Raw genomic sequence first — 26,024 nt, 5'->3', positions numbered from 1 at the left:
ATTATTTTAGGTAAAACGTAAAAAAAAAAATACTGTGCTAAATGTGTACATAATATTGTATTAGATCAAACAAAGGCCCTTGAATCGAATCATGGTTGACTTTGTAATATTGTCCAAATTCATTGCATTGTCTGAAGAATCGATATTGCATCATATCACCAAGAAGTTAAGGATTTTCATCCTTATTAAATACCTGTCTAGAAAATATGGGTAACACTTTACAATAAGGGTCCCTTAATTAACATTAGTTAATGCATTTTTAGACAATAACTCATGTTTAAGTAACATGACAATAATTCATTTAATCCCTTATCTAACATTTATTAATATATTAATTAACATGAGTTAATGCATTAAGTTAATGCATGAGTTAATGCATTTTAAGACAATAACTAATGTTTAAGTAACATTACAATGATTCATATAATCCCTTATTTATCATTTAGTAATATGATAATTAACATTAGTTAATGCATTAGTTAATGCATAACCAGACAGTAACTAATAGTTTGGTCAAATTAAATATACATATAGGGTTAGGGTTTAGGGTTAGGGTTTGTTAATTTAAGCATTTATAATTTCTTAGTTAAGGGACACATGTGCTACAATTTACAATAAAGGTCCAAAAAGCATTCAGTAATGGTTAATAAAGGTTGGGGGGGGGGGGGGGCTTAAGCATTTATAATTTCTTAGTCAAGGGACACATGTGCTACACTTTACAATAAGGGTCCAAGAAAACATTCAGTAATGGTTAATTAAGGTTAAGTAATACTTATGAGGTACGGTCACGTGAAATAATACCATACTTAAGGTTAGGTTATAATATATAATATATACAGTGGGGAGAACAAGTATTTGATACACTGCCAATGGGTTTTCCCATTGACTGTGTATCAAATACTTGTTCTCCCCACTGTATAATACATTACTTAACATTAATTCACATATATATTAATGCATTAATAAATAGTTATCAATGTATACTGGTACTAGTAAATGATTGTTATTTTAAAATGAAAAACATTGCTCTGTGAGTCGTTGGGTTCTGCTAACGTAACCTTAAGTATGGTATTATTTAACATGAATGTACCTCATAAGTATTACTTAACCTTAATTAACCATTACTGAATTTTTTGGGGACCCTTATTGTAAAGTGTAGCACACGTGTCCCTTAACTAAGAAACTATAAATGCTTAAGTCCCCCCCTTTACCTTTATTAACCATTACTGAATGCTTTTTGGACCCTTATTGTAAAGTGTAGCACATGTGTCCCTTAACTAAGAAATCATAAATGCCTAAGTTCAACAAACCCTAACCCTTTATAGGCCTATATTTTTTTATTTTATTTTACCAAACCATTAGTTACTTTCTGGTTATGCATTAACTAATGCATTAACTAATGCATTAACTAATGCTTTAACTCATGTTAATTAATATCTTAATAGACGCTAGATAAGCAATTATATTAATTTATGTAATGTTACTTAAACATTAGTAGTTGTCTAAAAATGCATTAACTAATGTTAATTAAGGGACCCTTATTGTAAAGTGTTACCAAAATATGCTTTCTCGTTGCCAGTTTTCATTTGAATCAAATCATTTTTAACCATAGGAAATCAACCATGTTGCGCAATCTGGGTGTGGTCCGCGTGTTCAAAATTAATGTTTTTGTGTAATGTTTTTCAGTGGTTCAGAAATGTGGTTCTTTGTTTTCTTAACCAAAAATGTGCTGTCAGGTATGAGATTCGTACCTCTGTGATGTAATCTCTCCCATCTTTCCCATGAATGGCCTTGACCGCGCAAATATCCAGACCCCCAAAAATCTCTGAGCAAGTGTCAACCCACAGCTTGTATCTGAAAGAAGTCAAGGAGATGCAACTCAAGACTTCACTACATTTGAAGCCAGGTTTTCTGATGACAATTTAGCTTCATTTTGTAATCGTTTAATTGTAATAGTTGCTGTAATTTTTCAGTCACCCACTTTTCAGTCATGGCCACCTGTTCCAGCATCGCTGAGCCAGTGTTGGTTTTCCAATTGCCTGACATAGATGTTCTCCTACGGTGTGAAGGCATAATACATTAGAACAATTCCTGACCCTTTTTTCAATTTGAATGATGAGAATGTAATCAAACCGACATGTAGGCTTTGTAGTCTGCTCCAATCTTCTGGATTCTGATATCATACTTGGACTCAATGAGAGGCTCAGTGGTGGTGTATGTCTGGGTGAGTGCCACAACACTGGCAATGTCCTGGAACTTACTGTGGTTGTCAACCTTTACCTACAAAACCACATGCAACTATGTTTAATGCCTCATTAAAATAAACATATAAGAACTAATAAAAAGGTAGTGTCCTAAACTGTGACCCCCAAACCTTTCCGATGCCAGAGTGGGCATGTCCAATCTTGACAACTACAGGGAAGGATGGCATGCTGACCTAGAAGGAACAAAAGCATCGCAAAATCACATACGAAAACACACAAAAAGCTAAATGTTACTTCTTGATAAAAAAGAAAAATGTTGAATGCTCATCTCACCATCTCCTTGTAGTTTGGATAAAAAGTCTGCTCAATCAGTGGAAACTTATCAGCGCCCAGCCTCCTAAAGGTGTTGATAAGTTGGGCAAACTAGACGCGCAGAGAAGTTAGATTGGATTAGTATTTAAAATGAGATAAAGGACAGCAAAGAACATCATGATGTTACTGCTGCTCTCATCTATAGTTACACTGCTGGCTCAATTTCTCCCAGAAAATGATTGCAATGACAAATGCTTTCGTAGTAATATCATAATTCATTTTGCTTGCAATTAAAAAACACAAAAGCGAATGGAATAAAAAAAAAAAAAAAAAAAAAATCATTATCATTTTACACAAAACTCCAAAAATGGGCTGAACAAAAGTATTGGCACCCTTTGAAAAACCATTTGATGCTTCTCTAATTTGTGTAATTAAGATCACCTGTTACTTACCTGTGGCACATAACAGGTGGTGGTAATAACTAAATCACACGTGCAGCCAGTTAAAATGGATTAAAGTTAACTCAACCTCTGTCCTGTGTCCATGTGTGTACCACATTGAGCATGGAGAAAAGAAAGAAGACCTAAGAACTGTCTGAGGACTTGAGAAGCAAAATTTTGAGGAAGCATGGGCAATCTCAAGGCTACAAGTCTATCTCCAAAAAACATTCCTGTGTCTACCGTGCGCAGTGTCATTAATAAGTGTAAAGCCCATGGCACTGTGGCTAACCTCCTTAGATGTGGACGAAAAAGAACATTTGACGAGAGATTTCAACGAAAGATTATGCGGATGGTGAATAAAGAACCTCGACTAACATCCAAACAAGTTCAAGCTGTCCTGTAGTCTGAGGGTACAGCAGTGTCAACCCGTACGATCCATCGGTGTCTGAATGAAAAGGGCCTCTATGGTAGGACACCCAGGAAGACCCCACTTCTGACCCAGAGACATAAAAAAAACAGGCAAAACTTACCTGAGAAAGCCAAAAATGTTTTGGAGGAATGTTCTCTGGTCAGATGAGACAAAAGTAGAGCTTTTGGGGAAAAGGCATCAACATAGAGTTTACGGGGGAAAAAAACGAGGCCTTCAAAGAAAAGAACACGGTCCCCACAGTCAGACATGGCGGTGTTTCCCTGATGTTTTGGGGTTGCTTTGCTGCCTCTGGCACTGGACTGCTTGACTGTGTGCTTGGCATGATGAAGTCTGAAGACTACCAACAAATTTTGCAGCATTTGCGCCCCAGTGTGAGAAAGCTGGGTCTCCCTCTGAGGTCAAGGGTCTTCCAGCAGGACAATGACCCAAAACACACTTAAAAAAACACTAGAAAATGGTTTGAGAAAAATCTCAGAGACCTGGAGCAGTTGGCTACAGAAGAATAGTCTAAAATTTCAGCAGAGCATTGTAAGAAACTCATTAATGGATACCGGAAGTGGTTGTTTGCAGTTATTTTGTCAAAAGGTTGTGCTACCAAGTATTAAGCTGATGGTGCCAATACTTCTGTCCAGCCCATTGTTGGAATTTTGTGTAAAATGACATTGATTTCATTTTCTTTTTCATTCTCTTTTGTGTTTTTTCATTGCAAGCAAAATAAATGAAGATGTTACTACTAAAGCATTTGTAATTGCAATCCTTTTCTGAGAGAAATCGAGCATTATCTGACAGAATTGCAGGCGTGCCAATACTTTTGGCCAGCAGTGTATGTCATGCCTCAGTGCTGTGGGCCTTACCGCCCAGGGCTTGTCACAGAGGTTGTAGATGGACTCCAACGAGTTAATGCTCGGAACACCTCCGTACTGCAGACCGATTATAAGGTTACGGAAATCTTCATTCTGGGTCATACTGAAAGCATGCTGGCGGATAAGCACAAAGTCTGGCTTGAATGACCTGGAAAACGAGGAAGAAGATTGTGAGGACAATTAGTCAACACTAACAAAATAAGGTCATCAGCTCTGTATTTAGATATCTGTACTTAAATCCCTTACCTGACAACTTTTGTGCCATTTCTGTAAACCTGCATCGTAACACTGCTTGTTCCATTGGCCTGGGCCATGACGTTGATCTCACTGAACTCTGCCTGAAGAGTTAAAATAATTGCACTGATGAATGAAGACCACTTCTCAATATTTTAAATACTAAAACCCTTAAAATGGATTTACGTAAACTGACCTGTTCCACTTTGATGTCATAATCTCCATATATTTTCTTCCCCCGGAATAACTTTGTCCTGAGTGGAAACAGATGAGAAAAACATCAAGTTAATGTAAGCAAGTCTTTAGCTATACCATCGACAACCGAGATTACAACGTTAATAATTTTAACAACCCATTTCTAGCAGCACAAAAAAATTGAATTTCACGGGCTCATATGCAACGTTCAATAAATTAAACCATATACAGTGCCCTCCATAATTATTGGCACCCCTGAAAAAGACGTGTTTTTTAGCTTCTAATACTTTTTTTTTAATTCAAATAATATGGGTCCTTAATGGAAAAAAAAAGAGAAAATCCAACCTTCAATACAAGTGCATTCATTCAGTGGGGAAAAAATCCCACATAAGAAAAAAATATTTGACATCAAATAATGTGTGTCACAATTATTAGCACCCCTGGTGTTAATACTTTGTACAACCCCCTTTTGCCAACAAAACAAGGTCTGGGGACTGAGATGGCCTTGGGAGGAGCTTGATTTTGTGTCTGGTGAACCATTTCTGTGTAGATTTGGCCATATGTTTAGGGTGATTGTCTTGCTGAAAGACCCAGTGACGACCCATCTTCAGCTTTCGGGCAGAGGGCAACAGATTTTGATTTAAATGTCCTGGTATTTCAAAGCATTCATGATGCCATGCACCCAAACAAGGTTCCCAGGGCCTTTGGAAGCGAAACAGCCCCACAGCATCACTGACCCACCCCTCATACTTCACAGTGGGTATGAGGTGCTTTTCAGCATGCGCATCTTTTGTGGCACGCCAGATCCACTTAGAGTGTTTGTTGCCAAAAAGCTCAATCTTGGTCTCATCTGACCAAAGCACACGGTCCCAGTTGAAGCCTGGGACCGTGTGTATTTGTGTGTGACTTTTGTGTCTGTAATATTGCAGTAGGCCTAAATGGTCATTATTTCGTTGGTTCGTTCATTCATTCTGCTAGCCGCTTATCTTCACAAGGGTTGTGGGAGTGCTGGAGCCTTTGCCAGCTAACTCTGAGCAGTAGGCGGGGTACACCCTTAATCAGTTGCCAGCAAATTGCAGGGCAAAAGGAGACGAACAACCATTCACGCACACATGCATACTAAGGGACAATTTAGAGCAGGGGTCTCAAAACCGGTCCTCGAGGGCCACTGTGGGTCCTGTTTTTTGTTCATACCGATCAAGCACAGACCTTTTAACTAGGGCTGTCAAAATTATCGCGTTAACGGGCGGTAATTAATTTTTAAAATTAATCACGTTAAAATATTTGACGCAATTAACGCACATGCCCCGCTCAGATTAAAATGACAGCAGTGTAATGTCCGCTTGTTACTTGTTACTTGTTTTTTGTTGTTTGGTGCCCTCTGCTGGCGCTTGGGTCCAAATGATTTTATGGGTTTGGGGAGTGAGCATGGTGTAATGACATCAACAATGGCAGCTACTAGTTTATTTTTTTATTGAAAATTTTACAAATTTTAATAAAACGAAAACATTAAGTTTTAATATAAAATTTCTATAACTTGTACTAACATTTATCTTTTAAGAACCACAAGTTTTTCTATCCATGGATCACTTTAAGAGAATCTTAATAATGTTAATGCCATCTTGTTGATTTATTGTTATAATAAACAAATACAGTACTTATGTACCGTATGTTGAATGTATATATCTGTCTTGTGGCTTATCTTTTCATTCCAACAATAATTTACAGAAAAATATTGCATATTTTATTGATGGTTTTAATTGCGATTAATTACGATTAATTCATTCTTAAGCTGTAATTAACTCGATTAAAAATTTTAATTGTTTGACAGCCCAAATATATATATATATATATATATATATATATATATATATATATATATATATATATACAGTGCCTTGCAAAAGTATTCGGCCCCCTTGAACCTTGCAACCTTTCGCCACATTTCAGGCTTCAAACATAAAGATATAAAATTTTAATTTTTTGTCAAGAATCAACAACAAGTGGGACACAATCGTGAAGTGGAACAAAATTTATTGGATAATTTAAACTTTTTTAACAAATAAAAAACTGAAAAGTGGGGCGTGCAATATTATTCGGCCCCCTTGCGTTAATACTTTGTAGCGCCACCTTTTGCTCCAATTACAGCTGCAAGTCGCTTGGGGTATGTTTCTATCAGTTTTACACATCGAGAGACTGACATTCTTGCCCATTCTTCCTTGCAAAACAGCTCGAGCTCAGTGAGGTTGGATGGAGAGTGTTTGTGAACAGCAGTCTTCAGCTCTTTCCACAGATTCTTGATTGGATTCAGGTCTGGACTTTGACTTGGCCATTCTAACACCTGGATACGTTTATTTTTGAACCATTCCATTGTAGATTTGGCTTTATGTTTTGGATCATTGTCCTGTTGGAAGATAAACCTCCGTCCCAGTCTCAGGTCTTGTGCAGATACCAACAGGTTTTCTTCCAGTATGTTCCTGTATTTGGCTGCATCCATCTTCCCGTCAATTTTAACCATCTTCCCTGTCCCTGCTGAAGAAAAGCAGGCCCAAACCATGATGCTGCCACCACCATGTTTGACAGTGGGGATGGTGTGTTCAGGGTGATGAGCTGTGTTGCTTTTACACCAAACATATCGTTTTTGCATTGTGGCCAAAAAGTTCAATTTTGGTTTCATCTGACCAGAGCACCTTCTTCCACATGTTTGGTGTGTCTCCCAGGTGGCTTGTGGCAAACTTTAAAGGAGACTTTTTATGGATATCTTTGAGAAATGGCTTTCTTCTTGCCACTCTTTCATAAAGGCCAGATTTGTGCAGTGCACGACTGATTGTTGTCCTATGGACAGACTCTCCCACCTCAGCTGTAGATCTCTGCAGTTCATCCAGAGTGATCATGGGCCTCTTGGCTGCATCTCTGATCAGTTTTCTCCTTGTTTGAGAAGAAGGTTTGGAAGGACGGCCGGGTCTTGGTAGATTTGCAGTGGTCTGATGCTCCTTCCATTTCAATATGATGGCTTGCACAGTGCTCCTTGAGATGTTAAAAGCTTGGGAAATCTTTTTGTATCCAAATCCGGCTTTAAACTTCTCCACAACAGTATCTCGGACCTGCCTGGTGTGTTCCTTCGTTTTCATAATGCTCTCTGCACTTTAAACAGAACCCTGAGACTATCACAGAGCAGGTGCATTTATACGGAGACTTGATTACACACAGGTGGATTCTGTTTATCATCATCGGTCATTTAGGACAACATTGGATCATTGAGAGATCCTCACTGAACTTCTGGAGTGAGTTTGCTGCACTGAAAGTAAAGGGGCCGAATAATATTGCATGCCCCACTTTTCAGTTTTTTATTTGTTAAAAAAGTTTAAATTATCCAATAAATGTTGTTCCACTTCACGATTGTGTCCCACTTGTTGTTGATTCTTGACAAAAAAATTAAATTTCATATCTTTATGTTTGAAGCCTGAAATGTGGCGAAAGGTTGCAAGATTCAAGGGGGCCGAATACTTTTGCAAGGCACTGTATATATACATATATATATATATATATATATATATATATATATATATATACACATTAAAGATACACGATAATAGCGGTCACCGATAATTATCGGCCGATAATGGCAATTATGACGTCACACAGATAATCCAGATATTAAAAAATTCTACCGATAATGCAATCCGATAATTATATACTTGATTTAGCCTCCAAATGTGCGCAACCGAAGAATTCAGCACGCCGCCTCCTCAACCCCTCCCCTCGCTGAAGCCCCCGAGGGAGGAGGGGTTGAGGAGGTGGAGTTACACGACAAGAAGTATTTGAATATTATGGCGGCTGTTACTAAAAAAACGACGCTCTCTGCATCTGCGAAACATATACCGTAGAAGTTCCACGAGGCAGAAAGAAAGCGTCCTCATTCAAAACCACTAACCCAACAGCCATTTAAAACTGCATCACAAAGATTTTTGGAACGAATACGAGGCTCCCGCTAGCGGGAATGCTAAAGCTATTGTAAACACTAACTAAGTTAAAACTACAGGGCTTGTGACGATACAGAGTCGGGCTGTTTGGGAATGCAGCCCAAGGCGGGTGATAAATTCGCATCTAAGGCTAAACACCTGCACGGCTGGAGACCGATAGTCGGCAAGTAGCCGTCTTCCGACGGAGCCCGCCGCTCTGGCCGGTTCGGCAGGTGACCGCCGGCTCGCCGAAGGCGGGGCGGGCCGAGCCCGGCTTCGGGACCTCCGGCGAACACTCCGGTTTCTCAAGCGTCCCCCCACAGCGTGCGAGCAGAGCCAGGACCCGAATATGCCGCGGCGAACCGGCTGGGGCGGGTGGATTATCCGGTCCGAATTTAGCTGCCGCCGAGACGAGACACGTTTTTTTTTTTTTCACCTTAAATGACCCGAGAACCTAAGCCCTGGATTAAAAAAAATAATGCAGTTTATACGACCACCATTCTTCATGAAAATGTGATGTCCAGTAAGCAAGCTTATCATGACGGCACAGTGGTTAGATGATAATTTAAACATGGAGAAAACGAAGTCAGCCAGTCAATAATGCATTCAGTATGTAAAATGACGAGCGGTCAGATGACTTTGTAACGCTGCCTTTATTTTCGGCTTAACAAAACTCAGGCACAAAACAACACGCACGCGGATGCGAGCTCCAACTCCGTCCAAATAGGACTGCCGTGTATCAGTTTAGCTGCTGTAAAGCAAATGTCGTGAAAGCCGCAAATGTAAACAAAGCGCTGCAGAATGGGTACATGACATCTCGCTCTTTTGAGTTAATCATTTTCACAGTGTGCAACAAAGCATATAACATTAGCAATCACTTTTCAAATTATTTAACGTATTTCTCTGATCAATTACAGTCACAGTAGATAATCAAATTCTTTTTTATTATTCAAAATCTTTCCTTCTTCCAAGTTTTTTTTTGTTTTGTTTTTTGGATTAAGTATAATAATGTATTGCTTAAAACAAGGCTGTTAAGATTATTTTCAGCTAACTATTTTTCTTCCAAGAAATCTGAGAGAAATACACCTGAAGCGATGGCAGATAATTGATTTACACTTAAAACTGACTAGTTTTAAGGAGGTGTGTTTTGCAGTGTATTAATGTTTTATACGTTAGGAATGGCTTACTTTTAAAGGCATTTTTGTGCAACTTAGGTATTTACTCTTTAAGTAATGTTGCCAAAAGTTTACCATTACACAATGTCAGACAGTCTATCATTATTTAGATGTTTGAATTGACGACATGTTCATATTTTATGTTGAAAAAAAAGAGCAATAAATTATATTTTTGCACAGTAATATTTTCTTTTGTGTATACTTTAAAATTTTACAGAAATCTTTTAATTGAATTATCGGCTTGACATTATCGGTTATCGATTCTTCCGGTTCCGGAGACAGATGGAGTAGCTGCACGGCACGTGCTCGCCGGTTAATTTATCGCTTTATCAACAACATCGCCCAACTTAAATCACTCGTCTATTTGGTTGATAACGCTCTAAAGGTAAAACCAATTCTCCTAATGGCTTCTAAAGGCAGTAAGTCGAGCAAGAAAGAAGAAGCTAACCCTAGCTTAACACTTGATGCGATCTCGACGCTACTCGAAAACCACCGCGAGGAAATCGCGGCTGAGTTCAAAAGTTCTTTCAGTCAACTGGACTCAAAGCTGGACACGCTGAGACAGACTGTGGATGACCACGACCAGCGCGTGTCCTCATTGGAACTCGCCGCGGACGACCTGAGCCAGCGAGTTAGCGACCTGGAGGAAAGGTGCGCCGCGCTGACCATCGACAACGCCAAGTTAAAAGCCAAAGTGACTGACTTGGAGGGACGAAGCCGCAGGCAGAACATTCGTATTCTGGGGATCCCTGAGTCCACCGAGAGCGGCCGACCCTCCGAGTTCTTCGCGGACCTACTGATGGAGGTTTTCGGCTCCGAGACGCTGCCTTCCAAGCCGGACATCGACAGAGCCCACCGAACCCTGGCGGCTAAACCGGCTCCCGGACAGCGGCCGCGACCGGTAATCGTACGCCTCCACCGCTACCAGACCAAGGACCTACTCATCAGGGAGTCGCGTCGGAGAGGGATGCTCAACTATCGCGGCCACGCGATCCGAGTGGTGGAGGATTACAGTCCCGAGGTGGCCAGCAAGCGCGTGGAATACCGAGACGTCATGGCGGAGCTGTACAAGCGGGGTCTGAAACCCGCGCTGCTATACCCAGCCCGGCTGCGGCTCACGCTGGCCAGGGGAGTCAAGAAATGGATCAGCTCAGTGGAAGAGGCACAGAAGTACATCGACACCCTTCCCAAATCACGTTCATAACTTCATAACACACTTTCAACCTGACTGGATGAGAGGTAACTCTGCCGTAGTTCCAGATGGCCACGGAGTACCGACATGCTGGTTAGTTTACAAATTTACTGTAATCAGCTACTTTACTATAGCAGCGCGACTGAGCCATGCAGAACACGCAGGGAACGCGCTTATCGTAACTGCTCTATTAAAATAAATAAATAAATAAATAAATATTTTAAAGGGAAAGAAAAAAGGAAAGAAAGAGAAAAGGGGAAAAAAAAAAATATATATATATATATTATAATAATCTAATCGTTTGTGTGGGTACGTGCGCCATACATGTTTTTTTTCCTTTGTATATTTGTAGTCTGAGTGACAGTTATAGTGGAGCCAGCACATTTGAAACTTTAAGACTACTGACATGTCAGTATGTACTGCTTTATACTCAACCCTTTTTTTCTTTTTTTTTTTTTTTTTTTTTTTTTTTACTGGTCCCAAATTCAATTCAAGTCGATTGAATCTAATTTAAATAGAATCTGACAAGTCTTTCGGGACTGATCTTTGTTTCAATGTTGTCTATGGGGATGTTTGACTTTTACTATTATAATGCTCGATACCGGAGGAGCAACTTAGTTGGGACAGGAAGATTTAGTTAGATGTTTGGGTTTAAGAGCTTGCTGCTTTTCTTTTTGGCAGCTTTCTTGGGTGGGGTGGGGGGGTGGTCACTGCCAACAGCTAGGGAATCAAATGTACACGTATATATCTATTTTTCTTTGACCGGCCATTTAGTTAATTTCACACTCTTCACTTTCTCTAAATGCTTGTGGATAGTTGTTTGAATTTTGTCAGTTGGAATGTCAGGGGCTTGAACCACCCAGTGAAGAGGAGAAAGATTTTTTCACATTTAAGACAGCTTAAAGCAGATATTGCTTTTCTGCAAGAAACACACATTCGCACCTCAGACAGCAGGCGTCTCCTGACGGGTTGGGGGGGAGGGGCGTTCCACTCCTCCTTTCAGGCCAAGGCCAGAGGAGTTTCGATCTTAATCTCTCCAAATATTACCTTTGAGCCTCATAATGTGACCTCTGATAAATTTGGCCGATATGTTATTGTGACTGGGAAATTACACAACACAATGGTGGTCCTCGTTAATGTTTATGCCCCCAATATGGATGAACCAAGCTTTTTTGAGCGCCTATTTTCATTACTCCCAGACCTTAATACATACTCTCTTGTCTTTGGAGGTGATTTGAACTGCTGGCTGGATCCACTCTTAGACCGGTCTTCCACCAACCCCGGCATGCCGAGTAAATCAGCCGTTCTCATTCAGGCCTTCCTCATGCAATATGGTGTTTGCGATGTGTGGCGCTCTTTACATCCCCAGGAAAAAGAATACTCCTTCTTTTCACATGTCCACCATACATATTCACGCATAGACTATTTTTTACTTGACCATGGTCTCCTGCCCCTTATCCGCTCCTGTGATTACCATAGTATTGTCATTTCAGACCACGCGCCTGTTTCCATGGCCATCTCCCTCCCAAATCTCCCCCGGAGGAGCAGACAGTGGCGCTTCAACTCCACTCTTCTGTCAGATGACAAATTTGTGGAGTTCATAAAAAATGAAATAACCTTTTTCTTATCGACTAACATATCCCCCGAGGTCTCTAGTCTGATTGTATGGGATGCCCTTAAGGCCTACCTTAGGGGACAAATTATATCTTACACAGCTCAAATGAAAAGTAAAGGTAACAAAGAGCGTTCGGGTCTGGCTCATCAAATTGGGGAAATTGACAAACAGTATGCGCAAACTAAAAATCAAAATCTTTATAAAGAACGATTAGAGCTCCAAACTAAATTTGACCTTCTTACTACCCATTCAGTCGAACATTTGCTCCTCAAAAATAAAGCCACATTCTATGCCCACGGAGACAAGGCCGACAAACTGCTTGCAAACCAGCTGAGGGGTTCTTCTGCGAAACAAAACATAACTAAAATTCATGCACAAAATGGTGAAATTACCACGGACCACACTCAAATTAATGATGCTTTCAGGGATTTTTATTCAAACCTCTACTCCTCAGAATCTCCACCCGATCCTAATGACATTTGCAACTTTCTAAGCAGTCTCAATGTTCCCAAACTCCAACCAGACCATGGTAAGAGACTGGATGAGCCTATAACACAGGATGAAATAGCCTCAGCTATTTTTTCAATGCAGTCAGGCAGCAGTCCAGGCCCCGATGGTTTTCCAGCTGAGTTCTTTAAAAAGTTCTCTTTACTTTTGACTCCACAACTTTATTCTGTGCTCTGCGAATCATTTTGGCAAGGTTCCCTTCCTAAATCATTTTCTGAAGCCTATATTACCCTTATCCCCAAAACAGGCAAAGATCACACGCATTGCGCCTCGTATAGGCCCATCTCTCTTATTAACACCGATGCAAAAATTCTAGCTAAAGTTCTCGCTCGCAGACTAGAAACCATCCTCCCAGCTATCATATCTGAGGACCAAACCGGTTTTATAAAAGGTAGGCACTCGTTCTTTAATGTACGCCGACTATTAAACATTATCTATTCTACTCCTGATGACATCCCTGAGTGTATAGTTTCCATTGATGCTGAAAAAGCATTCGATCGCGTGGAGTGGGTCTACCTGTGGGCAGTGCTGGAGAAATTTGGTTTTGGGTCAAATTTCATTGCGTGGATTAAATTGCTTTACTCTCATCCTACAGCCTCTATCCGAACCAACTCCCAGCTGTCTAATCCTTTCAGACTGCATCGGGGTACTCGCCAGGGGTGTCCTCTCAGCCCCATGCTATTCGACCTGGTTATCGAACCTCTTGCAATCGCCATCCGTAGCCGGGATGACATTACGGGTATATGGAGAGGCGGCATTGAACATAAGACCTCGATTTATGCGGACGACCTTATGCTCCTTGTCTCAAACCCGATTACTTCTCTCCATTCGGCTCTATCACTACTTAATAACTTCAGTCAACTATCAGGGTATAAAATTAACTTTGAAAAAAGTGAGCTGTTTCCAATTGGCAATATTATGTCTGCTTCAGACTTTACCAACTTTCAACACCATTTACCATTTAAAATTGAAACTCACAAAGTGTCTTATTTAGGCATCACGATGACCCGGAAGCACAAAGACCTTTTTAAAGAGAACTTTTTAAACCTAATAAATCAAACCAAACAAACACTCACACAATGGTCACCACTCTCCATGTCTCTCATTGGGCGAATAAATTCGATTAAAATGACAATTTTACCAAAATTCTTGTACTTATTTCAGGCGCTACCAATTTTTATTCCCAAAACCTTTTTCGATCATCTTGACTCGATTATCTCATCTTATATTTGGAAAGGAAAAAGGGCTCGTCTTAATAAAACCCACTTACAAAAGACGAGTGCTGCCGGTGGCTTGGCTTTGCCTAATTTCCGTTTTTATTATTGGGCGGCCAACCTGCGGTGTCTTACATTCTGGTCTCACTTTCATTGTCGTCCAGATCCTCCTGACTGGGTGGCAATGGAGTTGAGATCAGAGGATGATGTATCCTTGGCTGCATTGATGGGCTCCTCTCTTCCACTCTCAACCAGATCTTTAAAGAACCCAGTGGTTAAACACTCAGTGAGGATCTGGTCTCAGTTCCGAAAGTTTTTCATTTTACATGACTTCTCACCATCAAGCCCAATATTACGTAATCATTTCTTCAAACCTTCACTCAATGACCCCGCCTTCAAAGAGTGGAGTCAGAGGGGAATAGAACACTTCAGAGATTTATTTATTGATGATAATTTGGCATCATTTCAACAATTACGTAACAAGTTTGCACTTCCACAGTCAAATTTCTTCCGTTATCTGCAAATTCGACATTTTATACTTTGTAATCTGCCCGCCACGCTAAACTCCGACAGGACTATTGTTGACATGGTTCTTTCCTCAAAACCAAACCAGAAGAGGCCTATCTCTGTGTTTTACAGCGCGATGTTGGCTCTGAAGTCTGCATCTATGGATAGAGTCAGGGCGGAATGGGAGGAGGACCTTGGTACCCCCTTCTCTGAGGAAACATGGTTATCTATCTTAAAACGAGTCAATTCCTCATCTCTGTGCGCTCGCCATAATCTAATCCAATTCAAAGTGGTCCACAGAGTTCACATCTCCAAAACCAAACTGGCCACTTTTTACCCTGACATCAGCCCACTCTGTTCCAAATGCAACATCTCAGATGGCTCACTCTTTCATATGTTTTGGACCTGTACTAAACTCAGCAAATTCTGGACAGAGGTTTTTCATTCCCTCTCACAGATCTTAACAGTGAGGGTGGAACCGAACCCTCTTATTGGTTTATTCGGAGTTACAGAGGACTCTCGACTGTCTGCTGATCAGCGCCGTACTCTAGCCTTTGCTTCCCTCCTGGCCCGTAGGTCTGTCCTCCTCAGGTGGGTGGACCCCCTCCCTCCCACACACACTGAATGGCTGACGGCCTTAATGACATGTTTGAAAATTGAAAAGATCAGATACTCTCTCTATTATTCTAATGGGAGATTTCTACGTGCCTGGGGACATTTTTTAAACATGTGTTAGTCCTTTTAAGCCCTTGGCATTCCATAATCTGACATATCTTTATTGTATTGATACTTACTATCCAAAACAATTACTAAAACTCAATGTGCAATGGTCATGAAACTCACTGGCAGTGACAGGGATTAATTTCATGGTTTATTTTTGGTTTATTTCGGTTATCATTATTATTATTATTTTTTTCTCCTATTTTTATTATCATTTTCTATTGTATGTGTGTTGGATGTAAGTCCCATTTCTCATCCCACTTTGTATTTTTCTTTTTTTCCTAACTGGAAACCAACGCACTACTATTGTGAAAAATAAAGAGATTTTGACTTTAGACATTATCGGTTATCGGTTGGAATGAGGAGGAAATTATCGGTTATCGGTATCGGTTGAAAAATGTATTATCGTGCATCACTAATATATATATATATATATATATATGTATATATATTCATTCATTTTCCATGCCGCTTTTTCCTCACGAGGGTTGCGGAGGTGCTGGAGCCTATCCCAACTAACTACGGGCAGTAGGCAGGGGACACCCTGAACTGGTTGCCAGCCAATCGCAGGGCATATATATATATATATATGTATACATATATATTGGGGCTGTCAAAATTATCGTATTAACGGGCGGTAATTAATTTTTTAAATTAATCACGTTAGAATATTTGACACAATTAACGCACATGCCCCGCTCAAACAGATAAATACGGTAAATGGTTAGTCAATTGTAATTTTTCCCCTCTGATCTTAAGTATAAATTGGACTATTCTGGGCTATAGCAATGACAATTTTAAAAAGGAAAAAAAAAAAAGAAAATCCATTTTAGAGGTCAGTCAAACATCCAAATTATTTGGACCTTCTTACTTTGGTATACGTATATGGCAGAAAACACTCAGGTGACTTGAAGTTCCGCTCAGAGACCCCCAATTTGGCCAAACTTCAAAATTGTCCAATATGCATGTATAATACATCATTGGAAAGCTTAAAATCTCAATTTTCTGGGGGAAGAAAAATTTTGAACAGGAAGGCGTTTTTTAAACAGCATAACCCTAACTGGAGGTGAGAGCACGCGAGAGCATAATTACAGATGCCATGATTTTAACGTGATATTATTGCGTACTTATCTTTTTTCAATCAAAATACTCCATGTAGCATGTATCACCGAGTGTCAAGACACAGCAGTGAATGGCCACAGCCGGATTTTGGGGGGAGTCTATGGGTGAAACATGGTAATATAACAGGGGCCGCACTGCAAAAATCGCAGACATCAAGGAGTGGTCGCGATTTTCATTTTCATATATTTACCCTTCTAAATGTTTTTTTTTCTTCCAATTTTTCTTTATTTGGATCGATTATTTCTCATTTAAAATATTGGGGGGAAATGTGACAGTAACAAAAAAAAAAAAAAAATACAATTAAGCGATAGTTATTAGGTAGATACAGTGCCTTGCAAAAGTATTCGGCCCCCTTGAATCTTGCAACCTTTCGCCACATTTCAGGCTCCAAACATAAAGATATGAAATTTAATTTTTTTGTCAAGAATCAACAACAAGTGGGACACAATCGTGAAGTGGAACAACATTTATTGGATAATTTAAACTTTTTTAACAAATAAAAAACTGAAAAGTGGGGCGTGCAATATTATTCGGCCCCTTTACTTTCAGTGCAGCAAACTCACTCCAGAAGTTCAGTGAGGATCTCTGAATGATCCAATGTTGTCCTAAATGACCGATGATGATAAATAGAATCCACCTGTGTGTAATCAAGTCTCCGTATAAATGTACCTGCTCTGTGATAGTCTCAGGGTTCTGTTTAAAGTGCAGAGAGCATTATGAAAACCAAGGAACACACCAGGCAGGTCCTTGATACTGTTGTGGAGAAGTTTAAAGCCGGATTTGGATACAAAAAGATTTCCCAAGCTTTAAACATCTCAAGGAGCACTGTGCAAGCCATCATATTGAAATGGAAGGAGCATCAGACCACTGCAAATCTACCAAGACCCGGCCGTCCTTCCAAACTTTCTTCTCAAACAAGGAGAAAACTGATCAGAGATGCAGCCAAGAGGCCCATGATCACTCTGGATGAACTGCAGAGATCTACAGCTGAAGTGGGAGAGTCTGTCCATAGGACAACAATCAGTCGTACACTGCACAAATCTGGCCTTTATGGAAGAGTGGCAAGAAGAAAGCCATTTCTCAAAGATATCCATAAAAAGTCTCGTTTAAAGTTTGCCACAAGCCACCTGGGAGACACACCAAACATGTGGAAGAAGGTGCTCTGGTCAGATGAAACCAAAATTGAACTTTTTGGCCACAATGCAAAACGATATGTTTGGCGTAAAAGCAACACAGCTCATCACCCTGAACACACCATCCCCACTGTCAAACATGGTGGTGGCAGCATCATGGTTTGGGCCTGCTTTTCTTCAGCAGGGACAGGGAAGATGGTTAAAATTGACGGGAAGATGGATGCAGCCAAATACAGGAACATTCTGGAAGAAAACCTGTTGGTATCTGCACAAGACCTGAGACTGGGACGGAGATTTATCTTCCAACAGGACAATGATCCAAAACATAAGGCCAAATCTACAATGGAATGGTTCAAAAATAAACGTATTCAGGTGTTAGAATGGCCAAGTCAAAGTCCAGACCTGAATCCAATCGAGAATCTGTGGAAAGAGCTGAAGACTGCTGTTCACAAACACTCTCCATCCAACCTCACTGAGCTCGAGCTGTTTTGCAAGGAAGAATGGGCAAGAATGTCAGTCTCTCGATGTGCAAAACTGATAGAAACATACCCCAAGCGACTTGCAGCTGTAATTGGAGCAAAAGGTGGCGCTACAAAGTATTAACGCAAGAATATTGCACGCCCCACTTTTCAGTTTTTTATTTGTTAAAAAAGTTTAAATTATCCAATAAATTTTGTTCCACTTCACGATTGTGTCCCACTTGTTGTTGATTCTTGACAAAAAATTAAAATTTTATATCTTTATGTTTGAAGCCTGAAATGTGGCGAAAGGTTACAAGGTTCAAGGGGGCCGAATACTTTTGCAAGGCACTGTATATAGTTCCCATGCAGTGTACTCACTTTTGTTGCCAGGGGTTTAGATATTAATGGCTATATTTTGAGTTATTTTGAGGGGAAAATAAATTAACTGTATTATATAAGCTGCACACAGACTACTTATTATTGTGTCAAAGTGTCATTTTGTTAGTTGTTCCATGAAAAGATATACCTAAATATCTGCAGAAATGCGAGGGGTGTACTCACTTTTGTGATACACTATAGAGCCTACCCACGTACCACGTGCTCGCTGTATGGTTCCGCCCACTTGTCCGTCATTTTGACTCTGTATTAGCATTGTTTTCAATTGATGGCGGAATTTAAAATGCATTTCATGGAAGACCCGGTGCTTTCTGATGCCGCAAACTCACTGGATCTGTTGCATAAAAGGCGTTATGAGGAAAAGCTTCGTTCTTTTCAGTCGCCAGATCCATATTTGATGCCCAAATCGATGTTTTTCGACCCACTGTCTTCGCCCTGTCTGCCTGACATCTGCTACGCAGATATTTACAATTATCTTGTCCACACTAAATCAGCCTATTCTTACGAAAATATGAAAAACTTCAAGAGCTTGGAGGCTTATAAATACTTCGTTGCTGGTTGGGTGAAACAGGTCCTCGTCCACGAAAATTCGGCAGGAATCTATCTTGTGCTTGGAAAGGTGAGTTACGAAATTTTCAATTCAAAATCTTTTGTTATTGCTAACATCCACTGTCAAGTCTAATGTATTTCATGTCGTTTGTCAATGGAGTTAAGGCTTTTAATGTTTATATGGTTTAGCGATAGCACTCTCACTACATACATACGTGTATGTTGTCGGCGATTAGCCTAGCAATGATCTTAATTGTGGTTATTTGTCAGCCCCGTAGACGAGGCCAGTTTCTTTCACTTGGTACCAGCTAAATATTATTCAAAAAATAACGATGGTGGAAGAAAGGGAAGTCACAAACATCTTGAATTTGAAACTATGTCGTACTACGTCGTATGTTGTCGGCGATTAGCCTAGCAATGATCTTAATTGTGGTTGTCAGGCCAAAACCCTCTAAATATATATTAAATGCATCTTACCGGATATAAAATGACTACTACATAGTCTGTGGTGATTTTTTGGTGTCCAGTTTTCACGTCGAATTGCAGCCGTCCATTTAGCTCTCCTCTTTGGATCCCTCGGAATACGGTAAAACTTCAAGTCTCTCCTTCCATCTTCTCTGTTAGTGCAACCAACAGCCACACACGCCTTCACCATTTTGATTATTAATGTTAAGGAGCAGAAAAACACGCCGTAAATAGGAGAAATGTACGTAGCCGTAACAGGTTAACACTATGTTTTGACGGACAAGTGGGCGGAACCATACAGCGAGCACGTGGTACGTGGGTAGGCTCTATACTACATTGTGCATATGCTTCCTGCATGGAGTTTTGGGTGCCTTTGCACGGCATGCATAGTTGAGAGGAGTGCGCACGATTGCAGCTGTTTACTTGCATTATTTATTCATCAGAGCAATCAATACGGTTTCACTTGAACTGAATTAAACATTAGTTCATGAAAAAAAGGAAAGCATGATGTGTTGTGGTTTTATGAGTATGTTTGATAATACAGAGAATCAAATTAGGCAACTTGTTTAAAGGCTGGTATGTTCATTGAAAGTTAACACTGAAATTTTTCACCGTGATATTCATGGAGCGCTTGGTAAGTGAGAAATTTCACTGAGAAACTATCCTGCTTGCCAATTCAACATTGGTTCTTATTACGAATGTACCGTATGTTGCTTGGAGAAAGAAGCTTGATTTGAGCTTGATTTCAGCCAACAGTGTACATTAAAAAAAAAAAAAATCAAGTGTAACTTTTTATTTTTGTAGATTTTTATCTTAGCATGTAGTTTAATGTTAAGTGGACGAGAGGGAAAAAAATCTGCTTCCACCAGAGCAAAATTATAGCAGGTTTCTAAAGGGAATGACTTGCAGATTATTCTGAGCTCATCATTGCATTGAAGTTTTAGCCTGATGACAGGCTGACATGAATAACAATAGGTAGGTTTTGTACTTTTTATGAACAATATCTTGAGCTAGTTTGGATTGCATGTCATATATTACATGTACAATTTGAATGCGGTAGTTATGTGTAAGATTTTTAAGCGCATGTGAATAACAATACTTCACTGCACAAAGCCCTTTGGAAAACCTGAGCTCACAGAATGGAATCTTATGGTTGATGCTGCTGGTCTATGCAATTGCAGTCTGAGGAGGTGTCATTTTATACCAGCACAATGACCTAAAGCCCTGCACAAGTGTGCCAGCATTACTGAGGACAGAAGCCACTCAGCAAAAGTAATAAAAATAGATTTCATCATCCTAATGCATTAACAGCGGCTGTATGTTCAGCGCTTTATACCTTGCTGCTGTACGACCAGAATACAAAGTATTGCTAAGTGTGACTGAATAATTGCCACTCAAGTAATTTGAAGGCAAATGTTTGCATATATTAATCTGAACTCTGAGGGTGTGTAAACTTTTTCAGTGCATTGTTCTTAAGGGCAGTTTACATTGTTTTCTTTTTACCAAATGAATCATCAATCATATTCAGGTCAGGTGATTGGGTTGGTTGTTGCATTTCTTCGCCTTAAAAAGTCTTTGGTTCCTTCAGTACGTATGTTTCAGGCATAGGCGGAGTTTGACTTTTGGGGCAGGGGGGCACAACATGTTGATGACCCCAAAACGAAGTTGACAATGAGCATTTTTTGTTCCCCATCATTCTTGAGGGGAATTCTAAATCAGGCTGCTTAGGCAATACTTGTCGCCAAGATCGTCATCCATTGAATTTGGTACGCCCCCCGTTGTCGTGCTAATGTAGTTACCCCAGTCAAAAATTGTATCCCCTGGACAGACCCATATGGAAGTAGATTTGTGTCTTTATTATTCAATCAAAAAAAAAGGTGCTTCAATTAAAATATATATTTTCAACCAAAAAAAATTTGTTTCAATAAGAAAAAAAAGCGTTTGAATGAAAAAATAAATGTGAAACTAAAAAAAAACTAAAAATAAAAAAATGCATGTGAAAGCTATTTTTCTTTGATTGATTTTTATTAATTTATTTATTTATTTTTGGATTGAAGTCAAAGTTTATTTTGACAGAAGCAACTTTTTGATTGAAGTAATGTTGATTTGTGTTTGGGCCACATTTTGGCTTGGACATTTTTGTCTTTATTATTCAATCAAAAAATAAGTTGCTTCAAAAAAAAATTGATTTTCAAAAACAAAAATCACTTCAATCAAAAAAAAAAAAAAAAAAAAAAAAAAAAAAAAAGAGAAATTTCAATCATAGAAAATTGTTTTTGAATGCGAAAAAATATTTGAGATTGAAAAATTTCTTTGATTGAAGCAATGCTTTTTGTGTTTGGGCCATATTATGATTAGGATATTTGTGTCTAAATCATTAAATCCCCCAAAAGTTGCTTCAAAAAAACCCAACAAAAACATATTTTCAATCATGGGAAAAAATCATTTAAAAAAATATTTTTTCTCAAAAAATTATAAATATATATATATATATATATATATATATATTTTTTTTTTTTAATTGTATGCAAAGCAAATGACTGTCTAAGGTGCTCGAAAAATAATTTCCACCCACTATAAAAATGTTTTTTTGTTCATTTCATTCATTTTTGTTGCAGTTTTATTGCTTTACAACTTTTATATCTACCGTATTGGCACGAATTTAAGACGGCCCTGATTATAAGACGACCCCCTTTTTTTCAAGACTCAAGTTTGAAAAAAGACTTTTTGAACACCAAATTAATTTTTATACAGAAATAATTACAGTACATCCGAAACAAATGATTATAACAATATATTTGAGAGAAAAAGCATGCTATTTTGCCTCATTCAAATCCTAATATCTGAACATTAAAATATGTAAACTAAAGTGCAATCACATTCATAAATGAATGACTTCTGGTTTTTGAAATGTAAATAAACCAATCTATTGTGATAAAACAACAAAACTGTAATAACTGCATTAACCATCAAAGTAAAGTATAACTGTAACTGTCGTCTTGAAACAAATCTGAATAAGGAAAAACATTGCAATAAAATAATGCAAACTGGTTAACTTCAGAGTAGCTGAGATCTGTCATGACTGGGGTTGTTCCGATCATGTTTTTTGGTCCCGATCCAATCCCGATCGTTTTAGTTTGAGTATCTGCCGATCCTGATATTTCCTGATCCGATTGCTTTTTTTTGCTCCCGATTCAATTCCAATCATTCCCGATAATTTTTCCCGATCATATACATTTTGGCAATGCATTAAGAAAAAATGAATGTAACTTGGACGAATATATACATTCATCATACAGTACATAAGTACTGTATTTGTTTATTATGAAAACAAATCCTCAATATGGCATTTACATTATTAACATTCTTTCTGTGAGAGGGATCCACGGATAGAAAGACTTGTGACTTTGTATATTGTGACTAAATATTGCCATCTAGTGTATTTGTTGAGCTTTCAGTAAATGATACTTTAGCCATGCCCAGTGCATGATGGGAAGTGGAACCATGACAAGTGAAACCACGACTGTGCGTAGTGCTACCAATTCATATATCTTCTCTGCGATGGGATATGATTCAAGGTTGTAAGAAAAAGCTCAATTGCCACCTTACTTCCCCACATTGCTTCCGATGACATTTCTAATCATAGGGAGAGGGATTGAAAGGCTGTAGCCAAATAAAATAAGACTCCAAGGCTGCCTAAATTCACTCTACTCATCTTACACTGCCTTTAAGTTCTCTATACTGGCAAAACGGCGCCTTTACAGATGAAGCGCGACAATGCGTGAGTGGGTCGTGCAGCACATGCTTTATATGCGTTAAATATTTTAATCTTGATACATTAAAAAAAAAAAAAAAAATTACTGGTGTGAGTGTGTGCGTGAATGGTTGTGTGTCTCCTTGTGCCCTGCGATTGGCTGGCAACCAATTCAGGGTGTCCCCTGCCTACTGCCCGAAGTTAGCTGGGATAGGCTCCAGCACCTCCGCGACCCTCGTGAGGAATAAGCGGCATGGAAAATGGATGGATGGATGTTATTGGGATAAGTTTGATAACCCTACCTTAAGCCTAAACTAAAGGCTATGGATAAGTGTAACATATTATGTCTGTAACGTTAGATACAAATAGAAAATGATTTAATTAAAAAAAAAATATATATATAAAAAAGCATGGCCGATATATTTTTGCCGATTCCGATACTTTGAAAATGACGTGATCGGACACGATCGATCAGGATGCCGATTGATCGGGATATCTCTAGTCATGACAGAACAACGCTTCAAGGACATCTGTCGCCATCTAGCGTCGTGAATGGGTATAACGTCTAGACCCCCTCTTTTTCAGTCTTATTTCAATGCAAAAAACACCGTCTTATATTCGGGTCAATACGATATATAGGAAAGTCAATTACATGCAATGACACTTTTCGGCCACCGGGGGGGGGGGGCAGGGGGTCCAGGCCCCCTCTTAATATCCGCTTATGGTTTCAGGTCATTATCCAGTTGCACTGTGAAGCACTGTCCAATTAGTTTTGAACAAATTGGCTACAAACTTCATAGTCTGTTGAACAAATTATAAATGAGATCTGAAAGTCTGCCATTGAAGCACATTTTGTTTGTTATTGTTTCAAGTCCATTGGAGTGGTCATAGACTCAAAAAGATGAGAATTATGTCCCAATATTTCTGGTTCTGACTGTAGCTTGCTAATGCACAACATCCCTCTTGATTTTATTAACATTGATTGATGTTTGCTAAAGACAAATGGTCACCCTGCACAGAGATACAGCACACACAGCTTGAATCAAGCTGATATCCTAACATTTGTCAGAGATAATTTGCCTTGAACCATAGCTTGAATGTTATCAGATTTCAAGGTGGAAATTATTGCTATGTATGAATGAGATGATTCCACTTACTTAACATGTAATTTCTCGTTAAACAAAATGAAATATTCTGTAAAATATGGTACAATGTACATTTATAATAACCGGTCCATTTAAGCTGTTTTTTTTCTAACCACAAGAATCAAAATATTATACTATTGCTGTCAGTGCTGCATTGTAGTCTGTGCATTTTGTATGTTAGTGCAGAGCAGGTCATGTGATCTGTGTGGAGGGAAACCCCATTGCTGTGTGTGTTTGGGGGGTGGGGGGCTCAGTCAGTACTGCAGTGTTTCATCTTTGTAAGCATTGATGCAACCTGTGGAGCATCCATCTTTGAAGAAAAAAATCTAAGTAATCAACAAGAATAGCAAAGGAAACAAGCACCTCAATCTTGATATCATTAGTGGTGAGATGAGAATCGATATGTGTATTAGCCTAAGCATGCAGTCAACCACAAAACCATCTGCAGACTGCTTCATAAAGATGTTCTTCCAAATAAAGCAAGCTAAAGAAGACTAAAATTCTGTCTCAACCGAGTAATGAAATTGTCTTACCACTCTTGCTGCTGTTCATCGATGATCAAGAGAATCTTGAACTTCTTGGGTGTCGTGACTGAGGTTTGCTCTACTAGCCCTGCTGAAGCAGCTGTCTGCTTGACGACATTGGTGATGGAGCTGAAGAAACCCGCTCCAGTGGATTGAGTCGGCTGAGGTTTTTTCTCCGGAGTAGGAGAAGTGGCCGGAGGCATGGGCCCAGCTGTAGGCGACTTGGCTGGGGTGGTGGTGGCAGCTGGGGCAGGCTGAGCAGGGTCAGGCCTCTGGAGGTCCGTCATGTAGCCATTTGGTAGGTTGGAGATAAATGTACTGTCCGACAAACGCCGTCGCAAATAATTCATGGCTAGAGCTGGAGATTGGAGAGGTGTGGAAAAGCTATCAGCAGACTCCCTGTTCTTAGTACACGGCTGACAACGTCTGAGCTCTCAGCGTAAATTCAGAGTGAATGTGCTTCCTCCCAGCTTCTGGAGCATCCTCAGAGCTCCCCCTCGCAGGTGGTGACGTTTTACCCCGCCTCAGCCAATCTCCTCACGCTGCACCCTCTCAGCCATTGCAAAGGATACTGAGGCTGTACCACTCATCCTCCACTCCTCCTCTCACTCACTGCATACTTTTCTTCTTTGCTACCCTCCCCCACATGATGCTGCCTATCAGGCATGTTTTTTTTTAATTTGACACCACTATGGGAAATTATAGGGTTTTCCAGAGGAGGTGTGTAATCCTTTATTGAATATGTCTTTGTGACTGTCTCACACATCTCTGTGTTCTTGCGTGACATTTGTGTATGTGTGGAAAGCTCAGTCACGAAATCTAAAATGGCTGGTAGGACAATTGGCCACTGCCACGTGCCGTAGCAGCCCACTGAGACACAATTGCAGTAACTGTTCCTTCTAATC

At 39.6% G+C, this 26,024-nt stretch overlaps 1 protein-coding gene across 1 annotated transcript in view; it reads right to left on the bottom strand.

The window, feature by feature from the left end:
* The window catches only part of syn2a (synapsin IIa), a 35,815-nt gene extending 10,083 nt beyond the window's left edge, over positions 1-25,732 (bottom strand). The window contains exons 1-9 of the mRNA XM_057829654.1: positions 25,129-25,732; positions 4,680-4,737; positions 4,496-4,587; positions 4,241-4,397; positions 2,538-2,627; positions 2,375-2,437; positions 2,138-2,280; positions 1,982-2,056; positions 1,752-1,854 (exon numbers count right to left, since the gene is read on the bottom strand). Of these exons, the coding sequence (XP_057685637.1) occupies positions 1,752-1,854; positions 1,982-2,056; positions 2,138-2,280; positions 2,375-2,437; positions 2,538-2,627; positions 4,241-4,397; positions 4,496-4,587; positions 4,680-4,737; positions 25,129-25,469 (1,122 nt within the window). The 5' untranslated portion in view covers positions 25,470-25,732. The remainder of the gene's footprint in view (positions 1-1,751; positions 1,855-1,981; positions 2,057-2,137; positions 2,281-2,374; positions 2,438-2,537; positions 2,628-4,240; positions 4,398-4,495; positions 4,588-4,679; positions 4,738-25,128) is intronic.
* Between the last annotated feature and the right edge of the window lie 292 nt (positions 25,733-26,024).

The sequence above is a fragment of the Corythoichthys intestinalis genome, chromosome 2 (assembly GCF_030265065.1).
Source record: "Corythoichthys intestinalis isolate RoL2023-P3 chromosome 2, ASM3026506v1, whole genome shotgun sequence".
Lineage (NCBI taxonomy): Eukaryota > Metazoa > Chordata > Actinopteri > Syngnathiformes > Syngnathidae > Corythoichthys > Corythoichthys intestinalis.
This window is presented reverse-complemented; position numbering and strand designations above follow the sequence as displayed.